At 35.8% G+C, this 23,619-nt stretch overlaps 2 protein-coding genes across 4 annotated transcripts in view; both read right to left on the bottom strand.

The window, feature by feature from the left end:
* The window catches only part of LCORL (ligand dependent nuclear receptor corepressor like), a gene marked incomplete at its 3' end in the record, with an annotated part of 88,500 nt that overhangs the window by 7,046 nt on the left and 57,835 nt on the right, over positions 1-23,619 (bottom strand). The window contains exons 6-7 of one of the 3 annotated variants that reach the window (XM_080638892.1): positions 23,186-23,276; positions 17,920-21,772 (exon numbers count right to left, since the gene is read on the bottom strand). In XM_080638892.1, coding sequence (XP_080495018.1) covers positions 20,740-21,772; positions 23,186-23,276 — 1,124 coding nt within the window. Of the gene's footprint in view, positions 1-17,919; positions 21,773-23,185; positions 23,277-23,619 lie in introns of those variants that run through there. The other 2 variants (XM_080638893.1, XM_080638894.1) reach the window with 2 other exon arrangements.
* Positions 9,027-13,712, bottom strand: LOC308226531 (uncharacterized protein; the record flags this gene model as incomplete). The annotated part of the gene is made up of 1 exon (XM_080628328.1): positions 9,027-13,712. The coding sequence occupies one exon, from the start codon at positions 13,710-13,712 to the stop codon at positions 9,210-9,212; it is 4,503 nt and encodes a 1,500-aa protein (XP_080484454.1). The 3' UTR covers positions 9,027-9,209.

The raw sequence follows: 23,619 nt of genomic DNA on the forward strand, positions 1-23,619 counted from the left end.
AGAGTAAAGGATGAAGAGAGGACGCAGATGAATGTGGAACAACCGGAGGGTATTAGTCTGGATGGTTTGAACAGTGTTTCAGATCTGGTTCCAAATAAAATCAAGGAATAAAAGCTGTGGTGTGAAATAAACAGAAGTTCAGCGGGACCACGGCACAGTACCAGTGCAGGCTGGGCCGTTCTTTCACTAAGATACAGTGTCGTGGTTTAAGCCCAGCTGGCAACCCAGAACCACGCAGCCACTCTCTCACTCCCCTCCCCCTCCTTTCCTCTCCCTGCTCCCAAAGGGATGGGGAGGAGAATCGAAAGAATGTAACTCCCACAGGTTGAGATAAGAACAGTCCAGTAACTAAGGTATAACACAAACCACTACTGCTACCACCAATAATAATAATGATAAGGGAAGTAACAAGGGAAGAGAATACAACCGCTCCCTGCCTGCCAACCAATATCCAGCCCAACCTGAGCAGTGATCTCACCCTTCTGGGTAACTGCCCCCAGTTTATATACTGGGCATGATGTGCTGTGGTATGGAATACCTCTTTGGTTAGTTTGGGTCAGGTGTCCTTTCTCTGCTTCCTCCCAACTTATCCTCCTCCCTGGCAGAGCATGAGACTCAGAGAGTCCTTGGTCAGGGTAAACATTCTGACCAGCAACTAAAAACATTGGTGTTATCAGCGCTGTTCCCAGGCTGAAAGTCAAAACCACAACACTGCACTAGCTACTAAGAAGGAGAAAAATGACTGCTACTGCTGAACCCAGGACACACAGGCAGCTATAGTGTGTCACAGATGAAGCACAACCATAAATATGTTGGTGTAAAAATATAAGTATCATGATATACAAGAAGCAGTGGGATGGCCAACACTAGCAGAGAGCCAATGTCAACGGTGTGACACGATGGAAGCTGAGCTGTTATGACTGGTCAGACATCCTGCTTGGGCTCATCAGCCTCCCTGAAAAAGTGTGCACACTTTCCATGCTCCTGTGGGAGAGGAAAGAAGGCAGAAAGCTGCACGGAGAACACAGCCAGTCTGACTTACTAAAGTGAGTAATATAGAAAATAACATCGACAAAAATCACATATGGAAAAAAAAAAATTAAAAGTGAGCATTTAGATGAGAAAAGTTAGTCAGCTGAAAGCTGGCAATCCAATAAGGAGTGAAAAGAAATAACAGAGATGTGAAAACTGAAGTAATTCAAGATGATACCTTAGGCATTGTAAGGAGAAGAAGGAGAGAGAGATGTCTCAAGAACAGCATTATTTTATCAAGGTACACTGCAAACACTAAAAACAGTGTTTTGAGTCATAACCTGGTTAGGAACCTGATAAAAATGCCTGGAGTACATTTTAGTTATTGCTCAGTTACAAAAGGTTCAATATTTTATTTGACCAGTAGTGAAATAATATCTTATTTTCTTTTCTAGATTTTTATACAGCACCATTAAAAGACTCCTCACAAGCATTAAACTAATTAAAAAATTCCAATTAACATCTCAATTGGGACCTCAGTCAAGGTTATAATCGCTTCAAAGAAGTGGTTTTCTTTTCATATGGTGCATTAGAAATGTTCTCAGTACATATCCCTGTACATATACATATAGTTACAGGCCTATAAATCATACATTTCTATATACTTGTATTTGTTTTAAAAAAGAATCAAACCCAACAACAACAAACTTTGGTTTCCAAATGTTTTCTTTTGATTTGTTTTAAAATATCTAATAACATATTTTAAACAACTAGGAAGTAAACTTTGTTAATGAGGACTCCATAAACTTTCTTTGCCAGATTATACACCCAAGAACACCATCATGTTTTATATCACATTGAACTACAAAGCATGACGCCACCTCAATGACCATGAAGGGCAGAACTGTCAAGCTGTGATGTTGCAGTGGTGTGTGCATTTGAATGCAGAATGTTGCTCTTAAAATCTTGGGCATCCCGTATAGAACAATTTCCACTCAGTTACATCATCCAATTAATTGTTGATCATTGCAAAAATATCTGGCTAAATTAGAACCTGAAGCCTGTCAACAGCTTTCAGAAACAGTGTGTTGGGGAACCCTCAAGATTCAAGGCCATTTGAAAGTGCAAAGAGTCTTTCTTTTTCCGTATTGATCATAGGAAACACCATATGATAAGAAAATGCTGTTCTTAGAATATGGCAAAAATCTTCTTTGAATCAAATTAATATCCAGTTACCAAATGAATACAAGGAAGAAAGAACATAAAAAATGAAAAATAACATCTACTAAACGTTCACCTACATTTGAATCACAATTTCAGATAACATACTAAGTTTAGTGTGAGGTGTCCCTGCCCATGGCAGGGGGGGTTGGAACTTGATGATCTTAAGGTCCTTTCCAACCCTAACTATTCTATGATTCTATGATTCAGACCACTCTGTAACACCCTGCAAATAAATGTTTAGACTTTCTCCTAAAATACTTTGGAATAGTACAAACATTTCTATTGTTTAAACAGTGTCTTTAAAGCACAAATCAGAATCAGAATTACCAGGTTGGAAGGGACCTTCAAGAACATCGAGTCCAACCCATGCCCTACACCTCAACTAAACCATGTCACCAAGTGCCACATCCAATCTCTTTTTAAATACATCCAGGGATGGTGACTCCACCACCACCCTGGGCAGACCGTTCCAATATTTTATTATTCTTTCTGTGAAAAATTTCTTCCTAATATCCAACCTGTACCTTCCTTGGCGCACTTTGTGTCCTCTCTTTCTGTCAGTTGCTGCCTGGTGAAAGAGACCAACCCCCACCTGTCTACAACCTCCTTTCAGGAAGTTGTAGAGTGATAAGGTCACCTCTGAGTCTCCTTTTCTCCAGGCTAAACAACTCCAACTCTCTCAATCGCTCCTCGTAGGGCCTGTGGTCCAAGCCTCTCACCAGCCTCGTTGCCCTCCTTTGGACGCGCTCAATCATTTCCACGTCCTTCTTAAACTGAGGAGCCCAGAACTGGACACAGTACTCAAGGTGCGGCCTCACCAGTGCTGAGTACAGGGGAAGAATAACCTCCCTGCTTCTGCTGGCCACACCATTCCTAATGCAGGCTAGGATGCCATTGGACTTCTTGGCCACCAGGGCACACTGCCGGCTCATATTCAGCTGGCCATCCACCAATACCCCCAGGTCCTTTTCTACCTGGATGCTATCCAGCCACACTGTCCCCAACTTGTAACATTGCAAAGGGTTTTTATGGCCAAAATGTAGGACTCGGCACTTAGACTTATTAAATTTCATCTTACTGGATTCTGCCCATCTATCCAACCTACCCAGGTCTCTCTGCAGAGCCCTCCTTCCAAAAGATCAACACAAGCTCCCAGCTTAGTGTCATCTGCAAACTTACTGATGAAAGACTCAATACCCTCATCCATGTCATCAATAAAAATATTGAACAACACCGGTCCCAGCACAGACCCCTGAGGGACACCACTGGTGACTGGTTGCCAGCTGGATGCAACACCGTTCACCATCACCCTCTGGGCCCGGCCATCCAGCCAGTTACTGACCCAGCAAAGAGTGCTCCTGTCCAAGCCATGAGCTGCTAGCTTTTCCAGGAGTATGTTATGGGGGACAGTATCAAAAGCCTTGCTGAAATCCAAATAGACAATGTGTAATTACAGAAAAACAAAAGGACACCGCTAGGAAAAGGATAAACAGTGAATAAATGTGGCATTATATTTGGCTTGAAAAATCTGAAGAAGGTGCTGAATCATCAAATGACAGACTAGAACTTTCTTTTGCTGGAGTGAAAGAGGAATTAGGGAAGGAACCTCTACCCAAGAATACATTCAAACAACAGTCCAGTCATCTCACACCATTTTAAATCTTACCCTCGATTCTGGAACCAGAACCTGCATTTCTTGAATGTAACTTACTCAGTTGTTTTGAATGTAACTTTGGGCTTGTTCAGCCTGGAGAAGCCTCAGGGATGACTTCATAATAGTCTTCCAGTACCTAAAGGGCCTACAAGAAAGCTAGGGAGAAGGTTTTTACAAGGGCATGTAGTGACAGTGGGGAATGGCTTTAAGCTGACAGAGAAGAGATTCAGCTGAGACATTAAGAATAAATTCTTAACTATGAGGGTGGTGAGGCGCTTGAACAGGTTGTCCCGAGAAGCTGTGGCTGCCCCATCTCTGGCAGTGCTCAAGGCCAGGCTGAACGGGGCTTTGAGCAACCTGGTCTAGTGTGAGGTGTCCCTGCACATGGCAGGGGGGTTGGAACTGGATGATCATTAAGGTCCTTTCTAACCCAGACCATTCTGTGATTCTATGAACTAACTGGAGATTCTAGTGTAACAAATTTTAGCTTTACAAAAAATTTGGTGAAAGAAAAACACCACTAGCTTTAGCACGTAAACGATAGAGGAATGCAAACTAAGGCACAGTACACATGCCTCTATAAATTAAAGCATCATTCTTGAACAGGAATATTTTCCCAGAGTTCTACACCAAAATGTGGAATTGTCTCAGTGTAGTGAACTGCTCTGTGATGGTCAGACTACATCAACACTTCATTTACAAAATTACAAATTTGATTGACCTCTGTCCTTTTCTAACACCAACTGAAGCTCTGCTTTAAGCTGTAAATTCCTAACAGAAAAAAGGATTTGAAAAGGGATATGTACTTTTCATATTTTCAGAAGTGCTAGGCAGGCCTGGCAAACCTTTTTTCTCTTCTACAGAACAGCTTAAGCAGAAAGACAGAAGCCTGTCTGCATTTATGCAGTTATTACCAGTTCTTTCTTTAAAGCTAAATAATTTAACCATTTCCTCAGGACTGAGGACAAAAAGGAAAGCATGAGTATGAGTTTCTCAGTTTTTGAGGAAATAGAAAGATAATACTGAATGATGAAAAAAACCCCACCTATGTTTTAAACTGGATATATAAATCCCACACAAGGGCTTATTGATCATGACACTAAACTACTGAAATTTCCTTGCAGGTAAAGGAAATAAAAGACTTCAGAGTAGAGTTCTTTGACTCAAGCAGAAGTTATAAATCCTTAGCTCAGAACCCTCAAAAGAACCAGAGGAACAGCATACTCTAAGGCAAGATGCAAATGACAACAGTTTAAAACCAAAAAGCACCCAAGCTTTATACATCTCACACTAGATCACACAATGGGAGAACAAGACAAGGGAAGGAAAGACTATATAATTGGGTTTGGCAAATGGAATTCCAGAGTGTAAAACAAGATTGAGTATTAGGCTGTGGTATTAGAGCTGCTGTCATTGCATTAAGGGGAATGAGGCAGAGACCATTAAGTTCATTTAATGAGTCAGGATTTATTATATATGTGTGGCCAACTGTGTATCAAGTCTACCTTTTTCGCTTTTATACTTCTGCATTAAAAACAGTGCACTTACTGAGTAGAGTCATTCATTTCAATATTGGTCCTGCATCTTCTATTAATTTTCTTACTTTGTTTTATGGCTGTCTGTGAAAAAGTAACTTCTCGTCTGGCAATTGCAGTTATGAACATTTCTATCTGCTTACTCTGCATCACAGGTGAAACTTACTCTGATGAAAAGCCTTTGTGAAAAGAGCTAAGACACAGCTGTTGAAAAGGATTTCTCAAAATCAACAGATTTAAGACTAAGTCTCTTTTGCATTTTATGTAATCTAATATTTAAAATTTGTTCCTTACAAGGAGTATAAAATGTGCTACTTTATGAAAGAGAAAGCCCAAGAGACTTGCTAAAAAACAGTCGTTTTTGTCACTAGATCAAAGACTGATGTCTTCCACAGTAGTAGGAAAGCAATTCACATTGTAGCCTTATCCTTACTGGTCTGCACTATGACAAGACAAATAAGCAACAATAGTGGAATATTAATGCCATACTAATATAGATGTGTAAAGAGTTCACAGCATTTTCCCTCCCAATTTTAAGAAAATTTCTGGTAATGAAATTCAAAGTTAAGAAAAGCTTTGTCTGTTCTCATATTAATATAGATGCAGTTTTAAGTGCACAATCGAGAATAATCAGACTCATGAAGATACCAAGTTTTCATAGTTAGATTCCTAACTCTTGTAGTCAACTTTGAAACGATTACAAAGATTAGCAAATTCTCATTGTAAGTACTGCACTAACTTGATCTCATTAGAGACAGCATTTAAAGCCAGCATTCAATGAAAAATCAAAATTGAAAATTTATATTCTCTACCAATAAATACAATAGATTTTCTTCTAAAACCCCTGACTACTGGAGAAAAGCCAAATTATAATGGAGAAAATTATTTTAGATGAAGAAAATATCCTAGCTTCAAGTGATTAGAATTGATTTTAGAAGCTTTTCTATGTGAACTCCCACCCTGACACGAAGGGTACGTAAACAGGTATGTGATGTCATCACAGCCTACAGTTCTGCCTGCTGCTGTAGTAGGTCCACAGCCTCCTTTGCATCTGTGATAAATCCACACCCTCAGAAGATTTTTTAAGTACTCAGTACATTGTGAGTTCCTAAAATGGATTCTTTTATAGTGTCCTGTTTCACTGCTGGATAATAGTTTCTCTTGTTTCAGCTTGGTTCTCTTGAAGCCTTTTGGCCAAGTCCAAAGCAAATGAATGTGTTCTCCAGTGTTACAATGGAACACAGTGAACCACCCTCATGGAAAGAAAACGTGAATGCTTTCCTAAAACCAGACTTACATAATTTTCTTTGCCAACACAGAGGGTACTAATGTTTCACTTTAGAAATTAAAATGGTCAGAACATAGATTTACAGTAAAAGGGAAGCACCCTTCAACACATCAAATGCATTGTTGAAACAGTTCAAAAGTCATATGGACCAATGTATCTATCAGTCACCTTATCTTGAACAAAAAAGGCATTATGAAAAAGTGATCAACTCCCTTCTGTTGCTACAATGAGTACATGGCTAATTCTTGTCGCTTGATACTACCTTGAGCTGTAAGAACTCAAATGCTTTATTCTCACTTGCACAATCTAGCAAAAACTGAGTATACATAAAAATTTGGTAACAGTGTTCTGCCTACCTGCCACAATGCTTCGCAATAACACAGCATCACAACACCTTTTTCTTTCAAGCATATTCGGTAAGACACCAAGATCAGTTAAAACTTGAAGAAAAACTTTAAATACTGACCATAAACGTGTAATAAGAACATTTCAGGCATGACAACAGAACAATGATGCAATTTATGATACCACATCAACAAAAACACAGTCTAAATAACATATAAATGAATAATGGTGTTTTCTTGTGCATTAAACTTCCAAATGCAGGAATTATGTCTGAAAACAGATGCATGCACAGCTAGAAATCATGTTCGTTCTTTTTAGCCATCAGCTACATTTTAGACTAAAAATGCTTATATGATTTCCTTGGCTAGGGCAGACAGTACACAATATTGAACCAACATGCCAAAACAAAACACCCTTTTCTATGTCAGACAATCTCCCAGTAGTGCAACAGTACCCCTGAAAAAGATTTGGGGTGCAAGTGTGGAGAGAATTACAGAATCATAATTCTTTGTCTTTTAACATTTCGTTTACCAGTGAACTTTCTAAAGACAACAACTGATATGAGAAACTATGAATAAAAGTGAAAGTAACAAAAACTGTAAATGAAATAATGTAAAATATCAAAATAGTTATCAGATTTCCTAAAGATCCAAAACTAAAGGAGGAAAGTTATCAGGTAAATAAAATTGAATCCCAATTAAAACTAACATGAGACCATATCACAGTAATAGGTCTTGTATTGCCATAGCAAGAAAAAGTTTAAATATTTAAATGCAAAATTTTCTTTACTACAGTAAAAATTATGACATAAAACTATGAGAGAGCTCTTTCTTCATTTGCAAAACAGAAACAGAGAGATGTTACCCTTTCCTTTTCTAGGCCTGGCTCTTACAGCAGTCTTGTGTCAAGGTTTGACCTTCCTAAAAACAAGGTTTGTATGTTGAGTTTAGCTGCAAATCAGTGAATTAAAATACAAAGTCATAATCTAAACATAAAAAATGCTGTATTTTGGAAAAGCAGGGTTACGCTGAATGAGCTTAATACAAAGAATTTTATATATCAAATATAGCATAAAAGAAATAAAGTATACAAGAGGCACAATGTTGTTTATACTACAACTTAAATTAACTTTTCAATTTATTATCAGAGTTTTCTATAAAATATAATACAAAGGCAGACATAAGGTTTTTCTCTGGTATTTTGAATAGTTTTTCTCTTTCTTTGGGCAATATAATCAGACTAGCTAACACAAGATTGTTTCTGTAAATGAATACTTCAGCACTACTTTAATTCCTATTGTAGAATATTTTTTTCACTTGGTGAGTATTTCACACCTTAGTTATTTCATTGAAATGAGTTGAGACTTCTGTTTAAGGAGATCTCTTCACTCAATAGAAGAAATAATTTCACATGTGTACCCTCTTTGTAAGTAACATAACAGCCTAAGATCACACTTGTACTGCAACGTATTGTAAATATCTAGCTTCAAAAATGGATTTAATTTCACACTAGCCTAAAGAGTTTCCAAGCCAATGCATTTAGCATAGTAACTGTGTAACATACTTGTCTAGCATAATTTTGCATTTTAAGTTGTTCTGCTAGGATTCAATGTGCAAACACTTTATAGTCAACAGATTTCACCTGCCAGTGAATGGATACTAAAACAGATCTCTGAATGAATACTTCTCAGAAGTACATGGTACGATTTTTTACTGTATAATTATAAAATCACTACTGATTTATATTAGAAAACATTCAATGACAACTTTTTTTAAACAACTCGATGTTAATACACTGGATTTCTGCTTCATTTTCATGATTTACCCTTCCTCACAATATGAGAAACTACACAGTGGAATGAAATTCAGTTCCTTTTGAAACCAATAACCAGTTTTGACTGAGTTCAGACATGTCAGAACTTGAATTGTTGTATGAGCTATTTTAAGTTAGCTCTTTTCCTTCTATCTTGGTGTGTTATAGTTGTAATAGAATGTAACACACCTGCTGTAGCTGAAAGGTTCATGTAAAATATTATATACATCTTAAAATTCCACTTTTCTGCATTACTCTGATGCTGTGCAATGGTTAATTTCATGGTCTCTGAAATTAAAATGAGGATCATGCAATTAAAAAAAAAATAAACCCAAAGTGCTTAGTTGTTTGACTTCTCCAATTCCTTAAGACTACAATTTTAAGATGAAGGCGGGAACAGGAACTTACCTACTTGGTACTTTGAGTAATAAGTTGCCATTTGTCCACTACTGCATGATTGTCTCTTATGCCTTTTTCTTATATTTGTATCAGTGGTCTCCCATTGTGGACTTTTTCTTTTATTTATTCTGATAAGAACTTCAGAACTACCAGCAGGATTATCATCATGGTTTACACCACTAAATTTTGGGCTGTGAAACTGGTCATCCAGCCTTTCAGTCACTTTAGAAGAATCAGATCCTTTAGACCTTTCCATTTCATTTTCATGTTTCTTTAATGTATTTTGTTTAGTAGAATGGGACCTCAAAAGAGGATGTCTTTTTTCTTCCATATAGGCCTGACTGCTTTTACTTTCAACAGCTTCAGGAGAATAAATGACATTATTTAACTTAAATGAATTGTGCTGCTCAATATTGTTGATTTTTTCCAGAAATATCCTACAATCTTTAAAGGTTTTGGCTTTCCAAGTATTTTGAAACAATTTATCTTGGCTTTGTTCTTTTCTAACATTTTGTTGGCAACAAATAGTTCCATTTGTCTCTGCATGTGACTTAAGTATATTTGCTAAACCAGGATGCGGGTTAAACTCAGAAGATCCCATCATCTGTTGAACAAATGCATCTCTGGCTTCATTTTCAGTTGGTAAGAGGCTACTCTGAGATTCTACCAAAGTCTGAGTGGGCTGGATTTCTACTGCATTTTTTTCCTGGAGCTTGGGCATTGCATCATTGGTTTCCCCATTTGTACTTTTAAACAACTGGCTTTGGCAAAAGAACTGTAAGTTTTTCTTTTTTGATTTCCAGCCTCCAGGAGCCTGGTTATAGAGCTTTTTCATCTGTCCCCACCTATCACGCCGTAGCTTCTTAAACTCATTTCTTTTTAATCTGGCTAATGTGAAATTACTTTTCATGCTTAAGACTGGAGACCTCACCATGTTATGGAGTATCTGTAATTTCCCTGCTGGTTTGGAAGGCGAGGATAGTGCAAACTTTTTAAAGTGCTTTCTGAAAGGGCAAGTATTAAGATCAGATTGTTTAGCTTCCATCTTTATCTCTCTAGTACTAACTACTTCTAAAGGATTGCGAGCATTAGCCTTTCTCACTAGAGAGAGAGACTGTGTTTCTGTAGTTTGCATAAACCAGGTGCAGAGCTCATTCATGTTACACTTTTTCTGAAAAAGCATTTTTATAGGTGATGTTTCAAGCTCTACATGGCAGGAGTCTAAAGGGTTTGACATTTCAGTATCACAGTCTTGTTCAATGGGATCCCTTTTTTCACATGCACGTTTATCAAACTCATTTCCCCCCACTCGCAACCAGGTATTAGTTATCTGCTCAAATCTATTGTTTAGTTCTTCCAACAAAGTGTCACTTGAAGTGGAAGTAGGCCACCACCTGAGAGAAGGATTAGACGAAAAAATGGGATCCGATGATACTTCATTAATTGGCCCAAACTCACCATCCGTAAGATCCATTTTTACATTTCCTGAATTTCTCAGTTCTGAGGTATCTTTGGATGCTGTGCTCTGATTTGATTGCCTATTTTTTTCCGTTAGATCTTTAGCTTTTTTCAAATGGAGTTTGTAAGATTTATGTAGTAAGGCACTTCTACACGTAAATGCACTAGAAGATGCTAATGAATGTAAAAAATGCAGCGATGGTTTTCTGTCTCTAGCAGAATGTCTCGATGGAATTTCACGTTTTCTTGACACTGTTGTAATAACATTGTTTGATTCATCCTCTCTAGAATCTTTCTGCATGCTCTTTACTTGACCCATGTTATTGCACAGTTGATTTTTCCTCTCCTGTGGTACATTTTTTTCTAACACACTCTGTTGTTGCAGAGGGAAACAGTTGCTAATACTCACTTTTCTTTCCTGAGGTGAAACTCTATTAACAGTCACTGATATGCCGGAGATTTTTACTTTTGCTGGCCTGCCAGGTTTACGAATGGTGGTTAGCGGTTTCTTAATGGGCCGTATAATATTGCTGCACGGATGTGGTGATGCTAGGTTACTCTTGATAGGTCTGACATAGTCATAACCAGAGACCTCGTTTTCAGTAGAAGAATTTTGTAAAGCTTTTACTATTTCAGTAAAAGCATTTTCACTTTCCACATTGTGCCTCACTTTGCTGTGGTCGTTAGCAAAATTAGAATCAATACGCTGTGTGGGCAGAATACTAACTACGTTTAGATTAGTTTCGGAAACATGTCTCTTAGTTCTTCTTGACCTTCCAAAAACAACTGTCACAGTAATATTTTTGTTGCTGTTAACTTCTTCCATTACTCCTGCATTTGAGTTGGTACTTTTACCATCACTATTAAGTTTAGGTCTAGGTTCTGTGCTTTCAGTCATGTCTACTTTTGGTTTAGGAGGCCGTCCAATAGGTCTCTTGACCTGCTTAGCAACTTGAGGACCTATTTTCTTTGGTCTACCAGGTTTTCTTTTTAAAACCAATTCACTGCCACTGCTTGATTTCTCCACAAGTTCATCATTTTGTTTTGAGTCATTTAAGTTAGTTTGACCAATTGGACAAGAGCTTGTAACTGCTTCTGCATAAACACAACTTGACTCCTCCTTGGTCTTATTTTCATTGTAATCACAATCCTTGACACAGATTGCATGAGAAAGACCTCCTGTGACCTGTTTGTCTAACAAAGTGTTTGAGTGCCCCTGAAACAAACAAATATCTGTGCTTCCTTTAGAAGATGCAGCTGCAGATGTCAAAGTATACTTGACTCCTTCACTACTATTAACCTCTGAGACAAACATAAGCTTAATAGGACTGGAGTAGGTTAAGGGAGATGAGATCTCTCCAGCTTCAGAAGTTGTATTTAAATCCCCATTGTTGGAAGTTGAACTGGATGAATTAAAGGTCAGAGATTTCAAAAGGCTGTCATTTATTTCTTGATGTATAACCATTTCTTGTTTGTTTGTTGTCACGCACACTGTTTTGATTTTACTGCTGCTTGGCACATGTGAATGTGGAAGCAAGCTTTGTCCTTTGCATCTCATTTCACTCACAGTGAAAGGCAAGTCTTTTCTAGCACCTAGGTTCATAACCTGTTCATATGCATTAAGTTTTTGACTTATTCTGTAACTATCCAACAATGAGTTGTTAGTTTTTCTGGCTAAGCTTATTGTATCTTCTAAACGCTCTACAACAACTTGCAGATTTGTGTCTCTCACAATTTTGCTTATATTTATGTCACTGCATCTTTCAGCATGAGCATCTTTATTTAGTTTCATTTTTTCCAAACTTTCAAAAGAATTTTTTGCATTGGATGACTTTCTAAACACAATGTTGTTTGTTACATACACAGAGTACCATCCAGGAGGCACAATGTTACGTTTAGTTCTGCCCAAGATCCCATTACTCTCATCCTGTAGAGGAATTTGACCAGTCTCATTTAAGGTTACACAATCTCCTTGTGTTTTTGCAAGTTTCGCCTGTCTGGCTGCAACAGCGCTGTTTTCTGAAAGAACTAGAAAGCCAGAGCTCGTGTGAAAATTAGTAAGAGGTAGTTTGAAAGACTCTGTTTGGTGTAGTGGAAAGCACCTTGGTTTGGTTTGGCAATTCATGCATGGGTTATTTTCAAGATGTTGCAAAGCCTCCTCTTCTATCACAGTAAAATTGTGTCTTTTATTTGGATATATTTTATCAATTTTTTTGGTGGATTTCTTTGCAGTTCTCTCAGAAATTGCTTTTTTTCTTACAAGGGTTTCATCAAGGCTTGCAAGCTCTCTCTTGATTTGCAAAGACTGTCGTCGAATGAATGGTGAATCAGGAGAATTATACATTGAAAATAAAGTTTCCTGACGCTTGCGAAATCTTGTTTGGATGATTTTATTTTCCATTTGTTTATCATGCTGGCGAAGTAACTCCATAAAGCTGTAATCACTTGCCTTAGCATTATGCAAAAGAGAGGTTATGAACTCTCCTAATTTGACATCGTTTTCTGGTGTCCTGTCACTGCTAGAAAGTTTTACAAGGTTTGTTGCTATAACTGTAGTGTCTATTGATTTTAGCTTTTCATTAATACGGTCCATTAAATCTTCAAAAATGGCAGAATGTTCACCTTTGTCAGCCTTCTCAGGATTTATATAATTGCTACTTTCTTGGTCTGTTGATAGCAAAGTTGTCTCTTTTCGTTTGCATGTTTTACTTTCATATTCAAATTCTCCATTGCTTCCTTCAGCTGGTAAGAGGGATGGAGGCTGGATGATGGAAATTTCAAGCCTGTTGTTGTCTAAAGTTGGAAAATCTATAACCGATCCTTCCAATGATTCAAATTCTTTACTCTGTACAGGTGACAGTGGAGGCGGTGATGGGCTGCGAGATCTATTTGAATTTTTAATGCTGTTCAAAAGATCACAGTCCTTGGTTGAATATGTACATGCTGCTGCTTTCCCAGAATGCCGGTGGTAATTTTGCAACTGTTCAGCACAATACTTATGAGAACTACATGCTTTGTTCACCATTGTCTTAATACATCCAATTGCTACAGCTTGGCATGACAAAGAATGGAAATCTTTAATACAGACAGACAGAGGTGGTAAACAAGTGTTTGGTCTTTGAGTTTGTAAACAGCACCTTTTTGTCAGCATATGTCCATTGCAATTACAAAATGAAACGTGAATATCCTCTTCAGTAAGGGAACTGGGAGTTTCAGAGTGGACCAAATGTGTTTGCCTGCAACTGCAAGCTATAGGAAAACTTTCATCTTGTATTAGAAATTTTAACATAGCCAAAGTCTGTTGCCAGTGATATGAACAAAAAGACTCCAAAACTTTGCTTAATGCTGATTTTCCTTTTTCAAAATTAGCTGTTTCCTCTGAATTTGCATCAGCTGTTGAGCTTGAACTGAAAATGAAAACAAATCAAAACAAAATATAAATTACAGTAAAACACCGTATCTAATGTTTGTTATAATGGTAACTCAAACCTAAAAACGTGAAGTTTGCAAAATAGTTCTGTTGTATTTGCTCTATTTGATCTTACTTGCAAGTGTCACTAGCAACGATGTTCATCTTACTGACTGCAGTGATAGTCCTGCCATAAGAAAAATCATCAGGAAAAAATGAAGGGAAAAAAATAGTTTGAAATATAGCTTCCAATATCTAAATGCAATGAGAAAAAAGATAACTTTCTGATTTTCAAGCTACCTTAATCATCAATGAAGGAAAACCTCATCAGGAATCAAGGGAGCTTAATATTACTCCCACACCACAAAAGTGAGGCACAGAGAGGGTAAATGACTCGTCTAAGGTCACAGCTCATGGTTGTGGCACAGGCAAGAATGGATCCCTCTCTCCCAAATCCCATCCTAAGACATTCACATAGCAAAGTGTATTAAATGCTCTTCAGGATACTCTTAAAGATCCTTTTAAAGACACCTTCTATTTATATATTTGTTTTTTCAAGGATGCTTAATGGGCTAACAGAAAATAGTAAAGAATAGCCACTTGCTACTGTTATTCTTTGCATATAAAAGTTTCCCTTCTAGTTTTTAAATAAACTGCAGTGGTGCATCACAGGCTCTTCATTGCAATATACTACACACACTGGATTCCTTCATTAAACAGAGATAATCACCAGTGGAATAATTAACTTCTGTGATAAAGGTTAATATCCTTTAAATCGCAAATACAGGGTAGGCCTATATCTAAATAAGACTTCTGAGCAGTTGTTCTCAAAGGTATTAACTCAAAATAAAATCACTCATAAAATACTACCTTAACTATTTAATGAATTTCTTATAAATTAAAGCTAATGTGACTACTTACCTAATAAAACATTTATATTGAAAAGCTGAAAATTTTCCATGGCAAAAATTAATACCGATATTTTTTCAATTAAATACAAAATCCTTATTGCTGAATAGCAACTATCAACAGATAGTTAACACCTAACTCAAATGTTTTACTAAAACCAACTGCATAAGTAGAAAATATTATAAGAATTCTGTTTTAGAAAAGTATTTATTGTTTAAACATATCACCAAACTCTGAACATGACATTAACTTTTGCCTTGCTATTATCTTGTGTAATTTTTTGCAGTTAAGCCTGTCCTTTGGAAAAAAATCATTTTGATTTGGTCTACAATTGTATTATCAAGGAAGAAACATTTAAAATTTCTACAAAGTTACCTATTCATTAGTTAGCTCATACCCAATGTTATTGGCATCAATAATAACTTTAGCTTAAGGTTTTTTACTGGAAGTTACCTACAGAAATTTGTACTTTTATTGTCTCACATGGATTTTAAAGTTTAGAGCATAAACCAAGTTAACTATGCTTAATAATTCCTCATGGTTTTTCCTTCTCCTGTAACACTTAGTATGAAATGATATATATTAGAACTCAAGCATTTAGATGATACTAACTCATAAAAGCATCAGATAATCGTGAAGGCCCTAGCTGAAATTGCAATTATGTTTAAACTTAAATAATTGAAGTATTAAAGATAAAAACCCCTCTTTACACTTTCAATCCAAAGTAAAACCAACATTATTCAAGGGCATGTCACTGTCAGGATTTAACTGGTTTTGAGACACTGCTTCACTGAGAGAAGTCTTGAGTGTTACTCAGTCCAACAATCTCAGGAGTCACGAGGTGTTGAAATGTATTGCTACACTTGTGAAATCAAAGCTTATTCTAGTAATACAACTATGGATAAAAACTAATTCCCCTCCCACCATCGTGACTTCAGTTAAATAATGTTTTGAAAGGCCAGATAGAACAAAAATACCCCCCAAACCCCAAAAAACATGGCACTAGAACTTCAATATTTTGTTTGTAAATATCAGTAAATTTGTTAGGTACTAATTTGTAAAAAAAAGATGGCTATTGTACAGACTTTTCAGACTCCAGGCAGGTACCTGTCTCTCTAGACTCACAAGGTATGTATAATGGAGTTTCACTGGAGAGCTTTAACAGGACCTGTTTTCATAACTGCTATTTAAAATATGCTCACTGGCGGCAGAAACTTCCAGAGCACTAAAGCTTTCTCAAAGACAGTAACCAAAATTTCCGAAGGCCTCAGAACTGCTCTGAATTTGTTATAGGGAGATCAACCTGTTGTATAAGGTAATATCCTGGTTATCACAGACATACTGGACATTCTTCCAATATGATTTCTTTTCAACTTATCATAGCCTAACATCTATAACTTGCTTTCCCTTAATGTGTGTTAGTTTCTAAAGCTGACAGACAACTTCAGCTATTCTACTGCAACAGCACCCCACTTCACATGATCTTCCAAGTTTGTGAAAACACACCAACCCCTTACTCTGCTATCATTTTGGAGAACAGCTTACTGTGCAAACAAATTAAAGCAATAAAGCAACTCATTTCTTTAAAGTGTCTCTCTGTAGAGCTGTAAATATACTTAAACAAATTTTTAGGAGCTTTTCAATAAAATTATGGAATTATATTTCAGTTTCCTGTAATTGCTGCCTATAGCGCTTTCGATTTGTGTCATCACCCGGTAATTTAGGCTATCCTCAAGACAAAAGGCTTAAACAATTCCCTAGAAGGAAGAGCTATCACTTTCCCAATTGCATACTTCCTTCACAGAACAGTCTTACACTTTCTACAAATCACACATGGGTAGGAAACTGAGGGAGTAAGAGGGTCAATATGCACTGCTCACCCCAGTGCCTTTTGTGCACAATATCTCTGAGGACAAAAGTTAAGCATGGAATGATGTTATTTCCCTGCTGGAGGACAGGGGTGGCTAATACCATGGAATGGGGATTGAGTTGAGTAAAGGCAGAGATGACATAAGGTTAAGCACTAGCCTTTCAGGGCACTATTTTATGTATAATAATGTAAACATTTGCCTCCTCCACAAATCCAAAAAGCTATTAGGAAAGAGATCTGTCAGAAGACTCCAAGATGTCCTTCCCTACTGTTCTATCCTCTGTCGTCTCAGCCACAGACAAGACAGATCAATCTAGAAACTTCTTTACAGACTGGGAACAGAACATACTTCTAAGTACTCATACAAACAGCACAGAACTATCATAGAACAATAAATTAGTCCTATAGAAATGCTTGTTTTCTGACTTTCCTAAGTAAATAAATCCCTCAAAAAAGCTATATGTTATCTGTAATATATAATATTTTTTAGATGCAAACTAAAGAAGTAGCTGTTATAAATGAGAAGAAATTTAGAGAACTAATTCTATGAGTAATGCATCAATTCTGAGAAATCATCTGTCTTTAAAGCTACTATTTCTGGTATATAAAATACTCATAGTAAATTAGCCATTACGTGCTTAATTTATACAGTTCTTGATCTTATGCTACTGCTAATGAACTTGTGCCTCAGGAGTAAGTCAAAGGAGTCAGTGTACAGGTTTTTGTTTCTTTCTTTTTTTTTTTACTGAATGAGCAAATCAATCACACATCAGTGTTGTAAATTTATGTGCAAAAGCATTGAAGTGCTTTACTACAAATTACAACGTAGAAACACGTTAACTAAACAATTAAATTCATACAATCAGATTTAGGAATATAACAACACAAAGAAGAAACAGAATTACAGTACATTTACAACACAAGACAAATACATGGAATTCATTAGAAAATATTGTAATAAATAATTCATGAATTATAGTGCAATAGATTTATGCATAAATATAACTAATTGCCTAAAAATCAGTTGTTAACAAAAATCTGTCAAAAAATCAAGGCAGCCACAGAGTTTTACTAAATTACTGCGACAATGGAAATACTGCAATTAAAAAACAAATACAAGTATTTGTACTGTAAACAACTAAAAAAATCAGTCTCACTAAAGTTAATATACAATTTAATATAAAATTGTCATTAGCTACCAGAAATGGTTTAAACAGCTTTACTGAGCAGTAGTTCTAAAAACAGAGGCACTGTTTTTTAATATAAAATACTTGAGAAACATTCAAATAAGTAGAAAGCATGTAGGGCTTGCTTTCGCCTTCATTTAAAATTCTGTTGAAACAGGAATTTTCAGAAATTGTCAATTAATAAGTAGCAACTGGTAACTGAATTTATAAAACAGTTCAAAATGTGTACTTTAAATGACATTTAATGTAATACATAGGGGTTGGGATAGGAGAATCTAAATATTTCCCTGCCTTTCCTTAGTTGTGTAGTCAAAGGTTAACCTAATAATTAGAAACAAATAATTCTGTTCCTTTAAACACTTACAGGTTGAGTATCATCTATAAACTATCAAAAAATATTTTAATATACTATTTCTGACCAAAAAATAAATACAAATACTAAAATGTTGAAAATTAATTATAATATTACATACAAAACTACTGAGTACTGTTAAGTCAATAGTAAAATGATCCCTGATTTTATGAATCCTGTTAAGTTTTTGGTCAGGTCATCTTTTAAATGATATAAAAAGAGTACTCTAACTTGCCTTCAATATAAACTTTTGATTCAAGTTTATAACATTGTCTGAGGAGTACAAAACATCAGTATGGTACAAATATCAGGCAAAGTGTTGAAGCCTCAAATTTTTGCAAGTAAAACTGTACAAAGACAGATCTTGAAACATTTAAGGTTTTTCAACCTCATTCTTCTGCGGGGATATATTCACAAATTAATCCTTCTGGCCCTCACAAAATATGGCTTAATTCTTTTAAAATGAAAGATGACCCTGACATCTGCTGTTTCATGACCTCCTTGTTATCAGGTACAGTTCTGCTTAAAAAAAGGATTCATTCTGTAATATGCAAGTAAACTTCAATCACTGAAGAAGATTCAGTATAGATCTGAGAGACCAAAGAACTGAGACACTGGTGGTGCAGTTTCAATAGAGTATTTTGTTTTAAAATGGAAGTTATCACTTTTTTAGTAGCATTAATATGGGCTAGATTTTGCCATCAATATTGCAGTATGCTCTTTACTTTTTTAATGGTAAGTTTATCTATAAGTCAAATTACCTCATGTGGTCCATATGTATCTAACATCCTATTTCATTTATATAATCAACCTATAAAAATGTGTATTTGTTTGGGGAAAAAAAGTATGCTTGTGTACTAAACGTATAAAAGTTGGAGAAAAGTTTTTTCTATGCCAAATTATACACAAAAAAATTACATTTTGAGAGGAAAAGGGCACTGATGTTCAGTATTGAATGTATGAAGCAAGCCCCCATTCTTCATATGTAGACATATACTTTGTGATAGTACACAAAAAAAATAAGTATGATATAAAGTCTAATGTGAATACTTTGAAATTCATATAAAACCTGCAATATGAAGGTAATTGGTCTCCCTTAAATTCTATTAAAAGTTACGTATTTAAAGTGAACTGCCTAACTTCTAACTACCAAATTTATAAAGAATTTATATTATTGAAAGTTCAAAACAGCTTCACCGCTTAATATCTGTACTTCTATCAAGACCCTGAACTGCAAATTTGGTTATTAGCAAAATGATAATGTAACTTGGTATTCGTTTGAAAAACTGAAAATGTTTTGAAATGTCACAGCAGCAAATACATTACAGTTACAGTGAGGTTTTTCAAAAGGAGTGTGACACAATCCTTAATAAATTTTAAGTAGTCATAACATCAACTAACCAGCACATTTCAACAAAAAAACCCAAACAAACCCAAACCATTCTCAAGCTCATTCTGTGCACATTATGAACATGCTCTAAGTTGCATTCCAACTTTCTTCTTAAACCTTACAAGTTACCTTATTTGTCAAACTAAAAAGGAAAATTAAAGTTTAGATTATTTTATGCTCTCAGTATTCCATCTTATTTCATATTTAATAATTCTATAACTACAGTAATTTCTCAGATTTCATAAGTGTACACTTTGTAAACACCAATTTCTTTCTAAACCAACAACAAAATTTTCTTAAACTGATAAAAAAATGCAGTTTATGCCTGCTAAACACACATTTTTAGTAATGAAATATTTTTCTTACTTGTATTGGATATTTAAGCAACAATGAACTTTTTTTCTCTCACAGAATGTACTATATCCTACTAATATTTCACAAATCCACCTCCTTGTAAGGAACTAGCTTTTTAAAAAAATCCCTTGACTTGTATAATCTGAGTTACTTACAATTTATTGCAAGTATTCTGTGAAGTATAAAAGTCTGCTAACCCTCGGTTGGGTATTTCCATAATAAGATGGATTATTGAATGGGTAGAGTGGTTTTTCACCAATTAAAAATTATGCTTCACATGACAAATACTTGTTTTCCCAAAACACCTTTATGCTATTGACTACTAAATAAAACCTGAATCTTTTCACCTATTTATACAAGGATTATATTAAATACACACTATCAGAATTAAGTGAGCAACTCTATAATTCTGTCCACAGTGAAAACCCTGAATAAAACTATTTTTCAAAAGGCATGTGTGTGGTTTTTGAGCTGTATAGTTTCACGTCTTCTGTCAGAGTGAGTATATGTATTTCTCACATGGTGTGTGTATATATACAGACATACATACACACACACAAAACAATTCTCTAACAATTATTCTACACAGGCTTGCTACTATTCTTGCAGCTGCCAGTCCCTGAATCTGTCATATTAAATAAGCCAGTATCTGGTAATCGGAGTTTCTTCTTCGGCGGAGTCTTCAGTGTTCCAGATCTTTCTTTTACTTTATATTCTAAAGTGCTGTGAGGTACCCCATAAATTCCTTGTGCTTTGGAAACACTCATTTTCCCACTCATTACCATTGCAATTGCTTCTTCCATTATTTCATGATCATACTGCCGATAACGGCCACGTTTTTTTCGTGGTTGCTTATTATCTTTCCGATCCAAACTATCTTCTGTATTTTCTGAGGTTCCATCTACTGTCCCATTCTTAGCATTAAGACACAAAGGAGAGAGGTCCCCATGCAGAAAGTAGGAGTCAACACTTGAGTGAGTTACAGGTCCAGAACATTCAATTTTGTTCTGTTTGGGGAGTATATTTTTCAATTTTTGAAGAGCTGATCCTTCTAAGACTGAGGAGGTTTTAGAAACGTGGTACATAACATCCAGAAGACCAGCAGTATCAGACTGCGGTTTGGACACAGAACTTATTCTTAGCTGAGGAATTTTTAATTGTACAGTAGGACTTGAAGTTTCGTACTGTAGATTTTCACTTTTTTCTTTAAATTGAGTGACCATTCTCTGTAGAGTTAACTGGTGGAGGTAACTGGAAGCTGTTGGGAATTTTAATTCTGAGGTTTCAAGTAGACTGAGTTTACTTTTTTCTGTGCGCTCTGCTTGAGCTCTTGCCCACAAGGCTACTTTTTGTAGGACTGCACAAGTTTCTTTACTGTCTTTAAATGAATAACTATCATTGAAATCTCGAGTTTTGTTTTTAAAAGGTGCAGGCTTTCCTGCTGGTAAGGCTTCTAAGTGGAGAAGTAAAGTTTTTTGAGGTATGCCATAAAGTATGCCTGCTTTATTTATGTCCAGTGCTCCAGACTGAATGTCTTTCAAAGCTTTTGAGAGCAAACCATCTGCAAACTCAGCACTTCTTTCCACATAGTCCTCTCTGTGTCTGTGTAGTCTCCTGGATGGATGGAATGAAACGATGGTAAACTGATGTATGAGAGACTCTCACACAGCTATGGAAGGGAAGGGTCCACTCCTTTATTATACTCCTTGCTTCGGTAACATCACTGCTTCTGATACTTTAAAGCCTTTGAGATGTGGTAGTTAAATGATTATCCTAGCAAAATGTTACAGTTCTGGTAGGACAGTGTGTCAAAAAATCATACGGTGGCTTCTACAGCAGCCCTTCCAAGAACTTTATATCCTAGCTCAGCATTTGATAATATTCTTATGTGCTTGCTATATTCCCTTGTTCACATGCTTGCAGAGCAACACTGTTATAATTTTAATTATACAATTAACGTTCCATTAAATACCCAAATCCTGAAGGAGTTTTTGTTAGTAGAAACGTGACGTTACCGCTAAACAAGTAATAAAAGAGTCAACCCCCTCATAGAAAATTTGCAGCAATAAGTACATAACTATACGCAAACATCCCAGACTTACACAAAACTAGGCTTTCTACAACAATAAGATAAAGTGCTGTAGCTAACAAGTCCATTTTGGCAAGATAAAACAAAGTATTAAAGACTTCTAGCCGCTATTTACAGCTCTCTAATTACAAAGCCATTTTTGTTTTAAAAATTCTTGATATCAACAAATTAATAAAACGCAATTTTACATCATTCAAGAAATACTGCTACTGTAGTTCTATTTGTAGTAAGTTATTTGGTAAGACATACAGGTGACAAAAAGGGTCCTGCTATGGCTAGTGGATGGGAATATGCCAAGATCGTAACAAAATCCAACAAAACAATGCATTTCACTAGTTTTGTGGTAGCTTTCAGCAGATACAATATTTTTTTTGCTAGATAAAGAAATTTAACCATTTGCCACCACACACCATAGTCAGAACCATGATGTAAGTATAAGTATGATGATTAAGAGCTCTCTCTTGCACGCTTGCTTGCTCTCTCTCTCTCTTATTAAGGAATATTAGAGATAGTCATTTAACTTGTTCATGTTAGTTGAAGAATATTTTAAATCTAAATATTAACATGCTCATTTTTGTCCAAAATTGAAGTTTCCTAAGTAAACTCTGAAAGAATGTATTTACATCTTCTACTAGCCTATTACTTTAAATGTGTTATGTAATAAATTTTCAGGTAATTTTTAGTAACATGAACTAAAGTTTGGTGATTGTTCTGATAACTTTTCTTCAAACAGAAAAAAAAAGGAAAAAGACAAATGAAACATATGATATATACATAGACACACACTTATGAGTGACAAAAATTCTTTTGAAAGCAAAATAGGAACCACGTGTGTGTCAGTATATACAAATACGTTATGAACACAAAACCTGACTTCAGAGGAGAGAAACCTGGATTGTCTTTTACATAAGCTGAAAAGATTCCTAAGCATTGCTTACCCAGACACTGAGTTTTCAGAACACAATGGGTCGTATTTTGGTTCTTCCAACCTTGCGCTTTTCTTTGTAGAGAGATCTAGCACTTCATCCCCTGCAAAGAATGAGTAGTGGTGATAGCAGTTGTTTAATGATGATCTCAGAAATTTTGTTAGCAAATATTTAGACCTATGGCCCATTTTTTAAGCAGCTACTTCATCTTGTGAAATTACTGACATCCCTTTAACAATGTCAACTGTCAGCAAATGGTTTTAGATATGATTTGTAACGAAACTTTTTAAAATTAAGAAAGAAGTACAAACATCCTATTCAGAAAGAATAAAATTTAAAAGAAGAATCTATCTTAAGCAGGAACACGACTGTTTCCCTATACACGTGTGTATATACTGCACTGTTTACTTTCAAGGCAAACAAAGCAATGCACTTATTCATATATT

The sequence above is a fragment of the Psittacula echo genome (assembly GCF_963264785.1).
Source record: "Psittacula echo genome assembly, chromosome: 1".
Lineage (NCBI taxonomy): Eukaryota > Metazoa > Chordata > Aves > Psittaciformes > Psittacidae > Psittacula > Psittacula echo.